Source organism: Charadrius vociferus, unplaced genomic scaffold, assembly GCF_000708025.1.
Source record: "Charadrius vociferus isolate BGI_N301 unplaced genomic scaffold, ASM70802v2 scaffold484, whole genome shotgun sequence".
Lineage (NCBI taxonomy): Eukaryota > Metazoa > Chordata > Aves > Charadriiformes > Charadriidae > Charadrius > Charadrius vociferus.
In genome coordinates, this window is record NW_009648074.1 from 1,661,535 (window position 1) to 1,676,064 (window position 14,530).

Consider the following 14,530-nt stretch of genomic DNA (forward strand, 5'->3'; position numbering starts at 1 on the left):
CCGCTCTAGCCGCCGCCGGCAGTGGTCGTCGGCGCAAGATGGCGGAGGAGGGGTCGGTTTGCAGCTTCGTTTTCAAGAAGCGGGGCTTGGCGGCGGGCAGGGGTCGGCGCAAGCGGCCCAGCAGCGACCAGGAGCAGGGTGAGGGCTGACGGAGGGCCTCGGGAGGGCGCCGGGAGCCGGGTCGTTACGATAGCCTGGGGAGGCGAGGGAGGGCCTGTTGCCACCCCGGAGCGCTGCCCCCACACGGAGGGGCTTCGCATCCCTCTCCAGCCGTTCCGATGTCCGTGTGTTGGAGGGGGTGAAGGGCTCATGTCCTGCCGTGCCACCGCCCTCGGGGGTTCCGCCGGCCTCTTGCACGTTCCCGTGGGCGTCCCCAGCCCGCAGAGGGGGGAGGCTGCCAGCAGAGCCTGCGCTTGGGCCGAGGTCCTGCCCCCAGGCGCACCCTTACCCCTGGGCTTTACCCCTCAGAGAGCAGCGGTGAGGAGGGCAGCACGGTGGTGCGGAAGGAGCGCCGGCGGGAGACCCCCAACCCCATGATCCAGAAGGTAAGGGAGCTCGCGGGAGGGCACTGCTCTGTCCGAGGTGCATCTGCGGTGGCCTGCCAAGCTCCAGCTGGGCAGTGTTGGAGCTTTCTGTCCTTCATACCTGCTGTCTTCTTGCCTCTCAGACCAGGAGATCCACAAAGGAGAGGCCCGCATACGCGCTGAGCAGCAGTGACGATGAGGATCCATCAAAGGAGATCGGAGTCACTTACAAATCAACAAGGTCGGCGGTAAGGACTGGGCAGGAGTGTGGTTTTGGGGTGTGAGGTCAGGTGGGACTGGCAGACCCCACACTTGATAGAGAGAATTTGGCTCTGGGGATGTGGGATCAGCAATTCCTTTTTTTTTTTTTTTTCCCCTATAGATGCACCTCTCTGTCCTTTCACTTTTAAGAGCCAAGCAGCTTGTGCTAGCTTTATTCCCCTAATACACCCTGCACCCTCAGGAGGCCATCTAAGGCCTTTCCCTGTTAGAGGTGGGAATTAAAACCCCAAGATGCCACTGGACTTGCCCAACATCACACAAAATTTTCAGGAGAGGGAGCACTTGAATCAGGTTTTCCCTACTGTTGGGTTCGTGTTTTCAGTTTTAGACCATCATCCTCCGCAAAGAATTCAAGGTGGCTTATGAGGTGCACCCATCTTTATGCTTGTGACTAGTGATGGGGTACGAGCTACAGAAGGAGGTTATTGTTTTCTTGGGATTGATGGGTGGGGTGTCCTCGGTGTCCTGTTAACATCTGGAGTGGAGAGAAGTCAGCTGTGAAGGTTTGGTACAGCCCAAAAGAAGTCAGCTGTGAGGGTTTGGTACGGCCCAAATTGCTCTTCCCACTAGATTTCTGTCTTAACTTTTCTCTTGATCCAGTGAAGTTTTCCCCATTAGTATGAGCAAGGGCAGGATATAAGTAGGATTAAAAGAAGGTATCAACACCTGATCCTCTTCGGATCTATTTCCTTATTGTCTGTGCCTCTGTGTAACATGGGAATACTGCCTAACTGTCCCCAGTCAAAGGTGCAGGGTCAGACTGAGGTCTCCTTGTCACATCATTACAGATTAATATGAATATAACCTTGTGCTGTAATTATTCACTGCTTTGGCTGCTGCCAAGGGGGGCAGCACATTGTCAACCCTCCTTGCTGTGGGAGAAATGGAAGGGAACAGGAGGACATGACAGCTTTGGGGCTCCAGAAGCTTTTGGCACCTAAGTTGCATTTGGTTTTAATTGAGGCTGGCTGTGATTATTCTTTGGTTTCTGTGCAGCTGTTCCTGAAGATCTGATAAAAACTAGGAATAGGTGTCTGCTCAGTCCATTAAAGAGGAACCTAAACGAGATCACTGCATTAAAACTGAATGTAAGCCACCCACAGCTGGGTTAAAAGTTCAGACATAACATCCTGCGTGTGGGCAGGATGGTGTCATGATTGAAGTGTTGGACATGGGAGACCTGAGTTCAGTTTCCAGCTAAGCCGAGGCTGAGCATGAAGGAGTACAGTAAGGAAAAGTGTTTCCTGCAAGCACTAGGCTTGATCTGGCCCGTGGGGGATTCTCCCTAGCAGGCGCTAAGGGATGGTAGAAACTGGTGGAAGGTAAAGCAGGCCATGTCCAGTACTCACTCTGTGACTGACCCTCCAGGTAGCCAAGGAGCTCTCTGTCTTTTACAGGTTTTCTCTTCACTGTTGTCACAAGTTGTTCATGCTTTTCAGAAACCTGTTGGCCCAGAAGACATGGGAGCCACAGCAGTGTATGAACTGGACACGGAGAAGGAGAAAGACGCCCAGGCCATCTTCGAGCGCAGCCAGAAAATCCAGGAGGTGAGTCAGCCATGCTCTGTAAGAGTCAGTGTTCTGCAACAGGGGAATGTGCTTTACTTATCCCCTTCTGCACACCAAGAAGAGTTTGAGTCTCTTCCTCCCTGGAAATTTGGGAAGCCAAGAGTGTAACTCTTGTAAATAGGGGAACTTTCTGGCTGTATTGGCATCTTGGTATTAGGGAAGGGCTGGGGGGGGTGGAAGGGAGACTGGTGTCAGACAGGTGAAAGCTAATCTGTGTCATGAAGCTTTCCCAATCCTTAATCACCTTTCTTTCTGCTTTCCTAGGAGCTGAGAGGAAAGGAAGATGATAAAATCTACCGTGGTATCAACAACTACCAGAAGTATGTAAAGCCCAAGGACACATCGATGGGAAATGCCTCTTCAGGAATGGTCAGGTAGGTTGGGATGAGCCTCAGAGGACTGGGACCACAGAGGAGCTCGGGCACCATCCCTAAAGGCACCTGTTTGGGGCTTGAACTTTGCTGTCACTGCCAGCTTCTCTCTGTCTAACGAGTCCGGTGTCTGGTTCTGACCAGGCCCCCAGGGGCCTTCTCCACTGCAGCTGCACAGCCGGCCTGAGCCTTCTCCCACCCTTTCAGAAAAGGACCCATCCGTGCTCCGGAGCACTTGCGGGCCACGGTGCGATGGGACTACCAGCCTGACATCTGCAAGGACTACAAAGAAACTGGGTTCTGCGGCTTTGGAGGTGAGTGGATCTTGCCTGCAGCTGAACATGCACTGCACCAGATCTGCCAAGAGATCCAGTTTACGTTGTGATCCTGTGTTTGTGGCGCTAAGATGTGCACTTAACTGATTTACAGGCACTTGTTTGCAGAGCTGGTGTGTGATGCTGTTGCAAAGCTGTTTCATGTAGTGTTCTTGTAATTTGTGTTGGCCCTTCTGAAAGCTGATGGCCTCTGATCAGTGGTTCTAAGTGCTGGGTCCAGTGACCCACATTCCCACAGGTATTTTGGCTGCTGAGGCCATGTGAGGGATGGGGTTTCCTCTTCCTTATCCCATTTCCCATGTGTGTAAATGCTGGAACTGTCGCTGTGACACACACAGCACAATCCTTGTGGCCTTTCAATGCTGAGAGGGGTCCTGCGCCTGCTCCGGGAGCTTGGCGCTGCCCTGGAGCGTAGGTGGGTGGGGAAGCAATCAGGTTTCACCTGCTGAGCAGAGCTCAGGCTGCCCCTGAATGAGGTGCCCAGATAACAGCTCAGCTGCGTGGGGTAGAGTGTTAATTCTTCTTTCTTTGTGTTGCTCAGACAGCTGCAAATTCCTCCACGACCGCTCGGACTACAAACACGGCTGGCAGATTGAACGGGAATTGGATGAAGGCCGGTATGGAGTCAACGGTACGGCACCACCCCTCTGCTCTCCCTCTGCCTAAGCTAATGGTGGATGAGGCCACCAGGTCCTGCCTCTTACCATGCCCTAAAGTGAACGTCACTTAGGGATACTGGATCACTAAGAAGGAAATGGATCCTTTGCTGTCTCAAACTGCATTGAGTTGCAGGTTGAATTAATATTAGACAGAAGGGACTCCGTTCCAAAGCTGTGGAACTCCCTGCTGCAGGGTGACCTTAGGGGCAGTAACCACTGACAGTGCTGAGCAAATCTGCTGCTTTCAGATAACCACGGACTGCAACCAGAAAGAATTATTTCCTCTGGCTCTCTATAAAAGGATAGCACTGCTGTTGCATGGGTCCCAGCAGCGAGCTGTGTGGAGCTGGGGAGATGTGACCATCTGCCCCCCAGATGTCCCGGCGGTGGGATGCTTTCATGCTATGTCCCATCATTATTTCTCACTCACTGTGTCCGTAGCTGTGGCCTAAGGCTCACGAGTGTTGCTCATGAACCGCTGTGCAGCCAGGGGGAAGAGGGTGTTCTCTGTTCAGTTGGAGCCAAAGAGTTTGGTGGCAGGTGGTTTGGAAGAAAATCTGAAAAATAGGAGGGGGCTGGAGGATATGTCTCTTTATAGCAGTCAGTGGGCGAGGTAGAAAAGAATTTGTTCTTGTGAGATGAGCAACAAGCACAGTGGCTCATTAGACCTAATTATATCTCAGTCCCACATGTGTTAGTGACATCAGCAACACCCAGATGCCAGAGCTCTATTGTTTCCAGCAGAGATTCAATCCCACCTGCTGTACTCTCCCCATATTTAATATTTCACACCCCACGCATGGGCTGGTCTGGCTGCCTCTGCTCTTGCTCCAGTCTGGTTAACTTTCTCTTGTGCAGATGAGGAAAACTATGAGGTGAGCAGCGATGAAGAGGATATGCCTTTCAAATGCTTCATCTGCAGAAGTTCCTTCAAGAACCCCGTGGTCACCAAGTAAGTGGTTGTTTTGGCATGGGGAGCCAAGTGTCTGCTGTCGACCAAGTCCACTAGTCGTTCTGCGTTAAGCCACATATGAACACTGCCCACAGGCTGGTGGGTGGAACCTGCTTGTTGTCTCCCTTGGCTTTCTGGTGGGTGGGCAAATCCTCTCTCTGATAATCAGGGAGTCTCATAACTACGTCTCCTTGGAAGGGAGCTCAAGCCTTTGTTGTCCAGGCATCTTTTAGATTTCCACGGATGGTGCATGATTACATCATCTTTCCCCTTGACCTTGAGATTTTGTTTTCATGCCTTCATTCCTCCGGGACAACCAAATGGCACACTGCATTGCATGAGCAGAGAAACTTGGCTTCTTGGGGAAGCCCAGATCTTGCCAAGGATGAGGAGCAGGCTGGGGGCAGCATGGACATCGTGTGCTGCCAGCCCTCTCCCTCACTGCTGGCTGTCGTGCTGCGTACCTGGTGTCTGGAAGAGCTTACTGGTGGCCCTGTGCTATCACTTCACATCAGTGAAGCAATGCTGAAACACCTTTCATGGGGGACAACCATGCAGTGGAAGCTCTGCATGCAGCTCACTCTTGCATCCCTCCAAGGACCAGCAGTCAATAATTTCTAACTCCTGGACACAGTGGTTGTATCTGGTGACTTGCAGTGGCATCTGTGTCTCCATACAGGTGTAGGCACTACTTCTGTGAGAGTTGTGCCCTCCAACACTATCGCAAATCCCAGCGCTGCTACGTGTGTGACAAGCAAACCAATGGAGTCTTCAACCCAGCGAAAGGTAATGGCCCCCCATGGGAGAGAGGGCCTTCAGTGGGAGCATCTGGAGCAGCAAAGGCACCAGCTCCTGGGGTATCTTCTTGGTGTTTGGCTGGCCCTAAGCTGGAGCTCACAGCTCTTGGCTGCTGGCAGAGCTTCCTTTAGTGCCAGGAGACTAAATCATGGCCCGGGTGGCTCCATAGGTGCAAAAGGAACATCTGTGTTTGCCAAGGTGGGGAACTCGGGGAGTGTGAGTCCTGGGTGTGGGGTGTGTGCTGCAGGAGCAGAGGTAGCCAGCCGTTGGTCTGATGCTGTAGCCAGCAGGTCAGTAATGCACTGGTGGATTCTCTGACTGTAACATCTGGTGCCCTGGACTCAGCAAACGGTGGTAGCTCCTAGCTGAGCCTGTGTGTGGGCAAGCGTAGCTGCCCTGCTTCTTGTGGAGAGGGGTGTTTATGGGACCTGAGCACCTGGCTTTGGTGTGGGACAGCCCCTGCCCCTGGAGTCTCACCCTGCCTGTTCCTCTTTTTCAGAGCTCATGGCAAAATTGGAAAAACACAAAGCGGAGGAAGAAGAGGGGGAAGAGCAGCAGCATTCAGACCATGGAGAGGAGCCACAGTAGCAGGACCACCCCGTTTTGTATCTAGCTGAATAAAGCTTTTGTAGGAGAAAAAAAAAGCTCACAGCAGTTGCCTTGGGGTCAGCAGCTGTACCCAGTGCTTGTGTAATCCAACCAGAAGCTACTTAAAACGGCATCCTTGACTGTGCCAGACTCCCTGTGTGCTGCTCTGTGAAGGCATAAGACAGAACTTAAGTAAGTAAGGTAAGACTAATGTAAGTAAAGTAAGGTCGGACTGAGCACAGCTGTCTACCGCCGCGCGCTGCCAGCAGGACCTCAGCGGTTGCCTCCGAGTACAGCAGTGCACTGGGGAAGGAGGTGTCAAAGGCTGTGCATTCAGTTACTCCGTAACTTCTCCTTTTGACCAAGGTGCTGCTGTTTCACTCCTAATTTTGTGCTGATCCTGCTTGCTTCAGGCTGCTGTATAAGCATAAAACTATCTGGAAATTAAGTGCATAATCTTTGAGCATGTAGTGAGCTGAAAGCTTGGAAAGGGATGAGAAATATTAGCTGGCGTTAAGTTCATCCTTCACCCTAAAAATGCTAACTCAGGGGAAAGCAGGCTAGAGTGCTGCAGTTACTTGTGATTTATTATAGCTCAGTGTTTTCCCACCTGTCTTTTCTGCCTCCCTTTTGGTTCCTTGGAGAATTTAAGAGAGGTTTAGGATGTCAGTGGGTAACACCTCTGTTGAAACATCCCTCTTCTGTGAGGAAATGCATCTCCTCCAAACCATCACTAACTCAGTCCCAAAGGTTTTATGCTGACTGGTATTATGCTTTTTCTTGTGACCCAGTCCCTGTCCAGGCTTGTGGCAAATGGATAAGGATTTTTGCAAGCTGCAGACTTCATAACAAGCTAGGAAATGAAGATCTACTGGCTTTAATATAGGAGCCGAACGTGATCCTAGAGAGGAGGTAGAAGTGGGCCTGTCCTAGCTGGTGTAGTCTGCCCTTACAAACACTCCTGCTCCAGGAGAACAAGTGCATTCTACTGAAACTTTCAGAAGAGAGCAAGAACAGTTGTTTGCACCTTCTCTTAGTTGAAAGAAATATGATTTTGAAACTTGAAGGCAGAGTTGCAGTCAGTGCTGCAAGCCGCTAGGTAAGCCGTACAACAGCAGCTGCCTTCATCTGGGTATGTATGTTCTAATGCCACCCAGCTGGGGTGCAAGCAGCAGCTTCCTAAGGAGTAAGCGTGCACAGCCAGCCTGCATCATCATTTCTGTTCCACTCCATCACCTTGCAGCAAGAGCAAACTTTAAAAAAAAAACTTCAGAAATATTTTATTTGTTTTGGCAAAAAAACTAGAGTAACAAACTTTATCTGGGTTCAAGTACAGTTTATAAACACAAGAAGGATCAGTTGCCAGCACCACTACTCCCATCAAGCACACCTACAGGACTGGATTCTCAGTGCTTCATTAAAGAGTAGAAAGACATCCAGCACCCACAGTCCTTAGAAAGGTGAAACTAAAAGCCTTAAATACACCTCCAAGAAACAAATACCGTGGACTGGGGGAGAGCTGCCACAGCAGCAGGGCAGAGTCACACAGCCATGAATCAGGGGGAGCCACGTGAGAAGCGAGCTTATACCTGTCATTCAGTCAGGGAAGGCAGAACAGCAACGGTAATGGAAGGCTTAAGATCAATTCTGTACATGATGTTCAAAGAGGAGTTTTGTGAGCAAGAGGATTTAGCATGAAAATCAACTTATTTTTCCTCTGCGCCAGGGTAAGTCACTGAGAACAAGCTGGTATGAGTGTTAGGTGCTGTGAAACCAGCCCAGTTAACAGGAGGCTCAACGAGATGTGCTGTGGGATAAAAAAGCTGGTACATTGCACAGGCATACACACTCACTTTGGTGACCCAGGCAGCCATGGGAGCAGAGGCTGGAAAGCCCCGTCTGACCTGGGGTTCAGAGTGCTCAGCATCAAGTGAGAGGAGTCTCTTCAAAAGGTTTCTCCAGAACTGGAAGAATCCAGAGGAATGCCTGATACAGTGAAAGAGCCTGGAACAGAATCTGGTCATCTGTGATCATCTGTTTTCCATCACAAAGCAGTGACTAAATTTAAGAACATAATCCCTTTTTTCCCCACCCTCCACACTTACCGTGTAACAGTAATCAGACTAGCTCTATGAGAATGCCCAAAACTAAGAGCTGTGCCTGCCTCCCCTTAACTCTAAGGCACCCTTAAAAAAGAAAGAACCAAAGATGGTAGGGACATGCAGCCTTCAACTGTGATACAAGGAAGCCAGTGATTTTTAGAAACACATAAATAGAGACCAAACAGACTCACTCAACACGTTCAAGTGATCTACCAGTGCTCAGCGTCAAGAACTGGGGCTCTGGGCACTGCACCAATCTGGAATACGCCACAGTTCCTTGGGGTTGATCCATTTGTTTCCAGGCTACTTCCTAAGTAAAGAGGCAGTTGAAGTTCCTTCCCAAGGACCTGTAAACTCTTCTATGTGTAACATTCATCAACTTTTATGAACAGGACGAATAAATTACAATGTCCAGAAAGCTCCTCCAGAATGAGGTGTAGTCCCTGTTTTTCTAGAATTCCCAGTCATCCACATCCAGCTGCTCCAGGTTTGACACTAGCCCAAAAATGCCACTGGGATCCTGGGGCCGCGTTCCTTCAAAATTGGTGATTGGGGTGACGGGGCGCAGAAGTTCAGGGAGTGCTTCTGAAGCACGGCGCTTGATCTGCACAGAAAGAGAACTCGGCTGCTGAAATTCTTCCCCAGAGGTGCCCGTTGCAGGCCAGCAGCAACAACGTGTGGTTATAGGTAGAAACTAAGACCACAGTTTTATCCTTCCACCTCCACTGAGAGATGTGCAGGGCTTTCACACTTCATCTTGTAACAAGAAAGTGCTTTGCATACAGTCTTTCCAGCAGCACGTGGGTACTGTGGTCCCAATGCTCACCTCAGCTGAGAGCAAGCCAGACAAATCATTTCAGGGGCAGGAGAACCTCTGCCCTTTCCCATGCCAGGGCTGGAGCTCCCCAACGTGCTGCACAGCTCTAAGCAATGCACGGGTCACCTCAGTTTGGTCTCAGTAAAGACCAGGTTAGGACTCCCTTGCCCCAGTACTCTGTGGGTGAAAAGCTGCTGGCATATAGGACAGATTTACGTCCTCTGTTTAGATAAGGAAGATGCATTGAGGAACAGCCATGAGAACAGCCAATCCACCTCCCAGGAGAATGTGAGGATCGCCAAGCTGCACTATAGTTAGTCACCAAACGAACTTAATCCTTTCAGATCACAGAAAGTTCAGCAACTCAACATTCTCACCCCTAGGTTCAGTGACACAGCAAGACAACAACTACAGAAAAGCTACTGTTCTTTATCTGCAGATTGAATGAGTTCCTTACCTGCTTGAAAAAGGGATGATTAAGCAGAGTGCCTGCACTTGGCCTGTAGAAGGGAGTTAGAATAAAATAAGTACATAAGAAATTGCATCAGTGTTTAAAGTTAGTTAGTGGAGGCAGAAGATAGAAAAGACCGGGGTCCTTCCTGCCTCTCTCACACCTCAGCTATAGGGTATCTCCCTTTCCTAACCAGTAGCACTGTTTATTATGTTCACATGATGTTTTATGCAAGCAGTTCAACCTTCTTCTTGTGCAAGTCACCTACTTGCACGCCCCAATGTTTGGTCAAGGGAAAGCTTCTGAGCAGTGTGGTACGCTAGAGAAGTTCGTCATGGCTAAAGGGACTGGAGCACCTTTCTTATGAGGAAAGGCTGAGGGACTTGGGTCTCTTTAGTCTAGAGAAAAGAAGATTGAGGGGGGATCTTATTAATACATACAAATACTTAATGGGAGGATGCCAGGGGGATGGGAGCAGTCTTTTTTCAGTGGCGCCCAGTGATAGGACGAGGGGTAATGGGCATAAACTTGAACATAGGAAGTTCCATCTTAACATGAGAAGGAACTTCTTTACTTTGAGGGTAATGGAGCACTGGAACAGGCTGCCCAGAGAGGTGGGGGAGTCTCCCACTCTGGAGACATTCAAAACCCACCTGGACGCTGTCCTGTGTAACGTGCTGTAGGTGACCCTGCTCTGGCAGGAGGGTTGGACTAGATGATCTCCAGAGGTCCCTTCCAACCCTAACAATTCTGTGAATTCTGTGAAGGCCTGTGAAGATGACCCTACAGAAGAAAATACAGTTCTTGATTACTCCCTATCATTATTCTCTGCTGGCTGAGCAGCAGACATTCGCAGCAATGGAAATTGGCTAAACATAGCCTCACAGGGATCAGAAAGTCAAGTTGTTCAGTTTATTTTCCTGACACGTAGCACTGCTCTACCCCCGCAAAGAACTCTTCAGACTGTCTTATAGAAAGTGTCTCAAAGTGTTAACACTGCTCTTGTTTTACACACTTGGACTGCTCTTCTCAATGTATGCAGCACATCCTCACTCCACTACACTTTTGGAAAGAAAACTTTGAACAACCTCTGCTGATTCTCATGGATTAATCAGGCTTAGAATAGTGCAGGTCCGCAAAGAGCAGCTTTCACCTGGACTTACCTGAAATCGGGGTTCCGCTGGAGGCACTGCTCTACAAAGTTATGGAAGTAGGTGGAGAAGGTCCGAAGATAAGGGTGCAGGGCTGGCTCTCCGTTGGCCGCTCTCACGTTGCTAATAGCCATGCTCTCGCCCATCCCATAGTTAGCACTTGAACGGGAGGTCTTCATAGTCAGCTCATCAGCAGGGATTGTGGTGGTGTCTAGCAGGCAGGGAACAGTTCCATTCAGCTTTTCCAAGAGCATCTGGAAGAGAAGGAGCAACATCACACACACACAAAGACTAGACAGTTAAGATTTCTCAGTGGATTTCTAATGTCCTCAGAATTTGGACATGACCATTCTGACACTAAAGGTTCAATACATAAGCACTGCATTCTACGGAAAAAGCATGAGAAGGGAATTCAGGTAGGCACAGCACCCTTCCGTCTTCCCATCCCAGTGCAGCAAGGCACTTCCATGTGCCAGGATGAAGGATAAGAAAGGAACAGCATTTAAACCTTACCTGAGTAGAAGGCATGTCTTTAAACGGTACGTGTCCGTTTGCCAGCTCACAGGCTGTTATCCCTACGCTGTAAATGTCAGATTTTGCATCATAACCCTGGAGATTCTAGATGAAAAGGGAAAGAAAAATTAGCCTTGTGGACTTCCATGTGATTGCACAGGCAATACCCATGATTCAACATGCAGAACAGCAAACCCAAAGGATTAGAGCAGAAATAGTACAACCCACGTATAGGCTGGTTTATTGTGGTGGTAGCTAGTAGGGATGGCATCCACCTTAGGGTAACTGGCACCTAATGTAACACTTTGCTAATGGGAGAATCTGTAGGGGTACCTACAAGAAAATTTTTTAGCCAAACAGAGATCAGATTGAATTCTACCCACTCGGCCCGTGCCTGCTCCAAATCTGTTTCCCCTTCTTTTTCCTTGCATTCGCGCGCACCCTACTCTATAGGGAGAAAAGACAATGTTGTAACATGAGCTTCTCAGCAATTGCCCCTTTTGACAGAAATACAGGTTTCCCCTTGCTAGGGGTCACTGTTTTTAAGGTAAAAAGAATAGGAAAAAAAAAAATGGTAGAGCTCATCATGAGAAAAAGTAACCCCGTGGCTTTTGTCATGTGTCCCACACACACACTCCCCAAACAAACCACAAGAACTCAGAAAATTATACAGAGATACCATATATCACTAAAAACTAGCATTTTATTTTTTTTTTTAACACACCTGCTGCAAGACTTCAGGACTGAGCCAAGGCAGGACTTTGATGCTGTATTTGGGAAAGTCATGAACAACTTTGAGTCGCTGCCCATGGTTGATCATACTTAGATTACTCCGCAGGCCAGAGAGGTACACCTTCCCATCTACAGAGATCAGGATATGGCTGGCTTTAACACTCCTGAAAAAAAGCAGAAATAGTCAGGTTCTTTGGCCTCAAAGGAGTTAACGTTCCTTACAGCTTCCCCAGGAAGACTTAGCGCAGAACAGCACTGCAAAGGATTTAAGGCAGGCATAGGTAAGCTGAATTTCTTTTACAGTACATCCAATACAGGTAGTAATCACCAATAACCTCAAACTTTTAGCATCTGAAATTTACTCTCGCAACGAGCGATATATCAGAGAACAAGAAAAATATACTAAGGGGTGGAGACAGTGATTTAGAAAGAGATTAAGAGAAGTTGTAGTGTTAAACAGAAATTCATCCTTAGTGAGCACCTCTGGAAAGGACCAAAGCTTACTTTACTGGGCAGCTCAACGCACAGGACAATACTTGATCAGCCTCCTACCAGGAGGCTGAGACTCCTATCAACCATCCTGAATGCTCTGCAAAACCAGCTTCTACAAACATTAACCCGCTTTGCAGGTTTCCAAAGAACGTTTCTGTAGCAAGGAAGAATGCAAGACTGAAGGTTTTGGACCCGGGACCTTTAACAGGAACAGGGCAAATAACCCCACTGGCACTGTCAGTCTCAGTTTGGAGACTACCAACTTGAGCTGCACTTGTGATTTTAGATACGCAGTGGTCTTTGTGATAAGTTTGTTCCACAGTGACACTTTCATGCAGTTTAGTAAGATCAAGAATGTAATTTCCGCCGAGTATCAAACTGACTTGCTCTAACAGCAAGGTAATACAAAACTCAATAATGCGTTCCGCATCTCTTGAACTATCCACTCTGCTCTAACGATCAGCAGTATTTCTGAGAACTTCTAACAGAAGGAAAATGGATTGCTTTTTTTTTTTTTTTTAATACCTATGTACATAGCCCATATGGTGGATGTAGTCAAGTGCTTTCAATACGCCTTGGAGGATATATGCAATAGCCAGTTCACTCATCCCATCCATAAAATGGGTACAGATTAAATCTTTTGCAGAACCTAAAAAGAAAGAAAACGCCTCTTAATTGGTCAGGAAAAAACCTCCATGGATACTTCACCTCTTCAATTCCATTTCACGCAATATGATGTTCAGACAAAGGTATTCGGTCTCCACCTACCATAGGCCATGAAAGATGTCACTACCCATAGCTCATTGTCAGCGATGAAAGTTGCTTTGTATGGCACAATGTTAGGGTGATTGAAGAGCTTAGAAACATGAAGTTCCCCCTAAAATAAATAAATTAAGACATTTTGATTCAATTTAGTAAATGCAGAAATATGAATACAGTATGGATTAGCACTGCTCTTGCTGTCTGTCCTCTCCTAAACTTGCATTATGGTATTAGTAGATCCGTGTTACCTGCAAGAATGTGACCATTTCATTTGTGCAGGCCTCCAAGTTCACTCTTCTGACTGTGACATACTCTCCTGTGGGTTTATACCTGGCCAGGTTCACAACCATCAAGTCTTCAAAGCCTCGGCCTGAAATAAAGGCATTACAGCTTCAGCAATATTTCTGGCACTACACACTTCTGGAGAACTCCTCCAGTCCTTGACCCTTAAATAATCTTTACACTCATTTACTGAAACTATTTTTGGCCTTGTGAAAAAAGAGTAATGGCTCCATCAGATACCACCTTCCTTGGCACATATCCCATTGAGAGAAATCCTCCTAGCCAGTAATATTATCCCATCTTTCAAGTTCAGAACTGAGGTAGAAATAAAATAATTAGGCCACAGCCCCACCAAGAACAGGGACAGGTTTTAGGCTGCTTCTGCTGACTTTGTACTTCACACTCAGTATCACTAAACCACCACATGCCTCTTTCAGTTGAAAGCCTTTAGGATTGGCATTTCATTTTTTATTAAAGTGATTTTAAGATCAAAGAGGACAGACATCTAATGTAAAAAAGGCCAACAAATCTGCAGAAGTTATTTTCTTTGTGAAGCAGACTTCCAATCCTCCAGCCCACTAGTAGCATTACCTATGATAGTGAGCAACTCATAACAGCTGCTGTCTGGTAGGAAGTTGCTCATGGTGTCCCTTTTAGGGGAAGAAGCTATCGACTCGGAGCTCGCCTCATATTTGCCTGGGAGGGAAAAAAAAAAAAAGTGAAGTCAGGTCAAAAGAAATAAAGAACACACGCTGGAAAAATCATCTGTTCCTTATATTATTGCACACCTTAAAATAATAAGACGGTACTGAATATAGAAGAGAGAATTTAATTGCTGTTAAAATAATTTTAAATGGTTATGTATCAATTGAAAGCCAGGAGATGCCTCATTTCAGAAGATCCAGACATCTGTGTTTCAAAACATGTAACCATAACAGGTAGGTTCCTAATTACTGCAAGCTAGAATTTCTTTAGGAATATTTGGATAATAAAGCCAATTAATATTCCCCAGGACATCTGATGTACTACTTTATAGTAACTACCTTTCTCCCATTAATTACAAACTTCTGTGCTACCATCCTGTTGCCTGAGCAAAGGCAAAAGGAAAGCTTGTCTGTAGCACTTCTCTGCACTGGGGCAGTCAGCATTCC

At 47.8% G+C, this 14,530-nt stretch overlaps 2 protein-coding genes across 4 annotated transcripts in view; one reads left to right on the plus strand and one right to left on the minus strand.

The window, feature by feature from the left end:
* Positions 1–6: 6 nt before the first annotated feature.
* Positions 7–6,208, plus strand: RNF113A (ring finger protein 113A). The gene is made up of 10 exons (XM_009883835.1): positions 7–138; positions 469–545; positions 668–772; positions 2,246–2,353; positions 2,639–2,748; positions 2,953–3,059; positions 3,622–3,711; positions 4,598–4,691; positions 5,371–5,477; positions 5,989–6,208. Exons 1-10 carry the CDS (start codon positions 39–41, stop codon positions 6,075–6,077), a joined length of 987 nt encoding a protein of 328 aa, XP_009882137.1. The 5' UTR covers positions 7–38; the 3' UTR covers positions 6,078–6,208.
* A 2,351-nt stretch (positions 6,209–8,559) lies between these two features.
* The window catches only part of STRADA (STE20-related kinase adaptor alpha), an 11,441-nt gene continuing 5,470 nt past the window's right edge, over positions 8,560–14,530 (minus strand). For 2 of the 3 annotated variants that reach the window (XM_009883838.1, XM_009883837.1), the window contains 9 exons: positions 13,971–14,064; positions 13,346–13,467; positions 13,104–13,212; positions 12,861–12,984; positions 11,836–12,007; positions 11,112–11,216; positions 10,611–10,852; positions 9,454–9,496; positions 8,560–8,783 (listed from right to left, as the gene is read on the minus strand). In XM_009883838.1, the coding sequence (XP_009882140.1) occupies positions 8,631–8,783; positions 9,454–9,496; positions 10,611–10,852; positions 11,112–11,216; positions 11,836–12,007; positions 12,861–12,984; positions 13,104–13,212; positions 13,346–13,467; positions 13,971–14,064 (1,164 nt within the window). In that variant the 3' untranslated portion in view covers positions 8,560–8,630. Of the gene's footprint in view, positions 8,784–9,453; positions 9,497–10,610; positions 10,853–11,111; positions 11,217–11,835; positions 12,008–12,860; positions 12,985–13,103; positions 13,213–13,345; positions 13,468–13,970; positions 14,076–14,530 lie in introns of all 3 variants that reach the window. The other variant, XM_009883836.1, reaches the window with a different exon arrangement.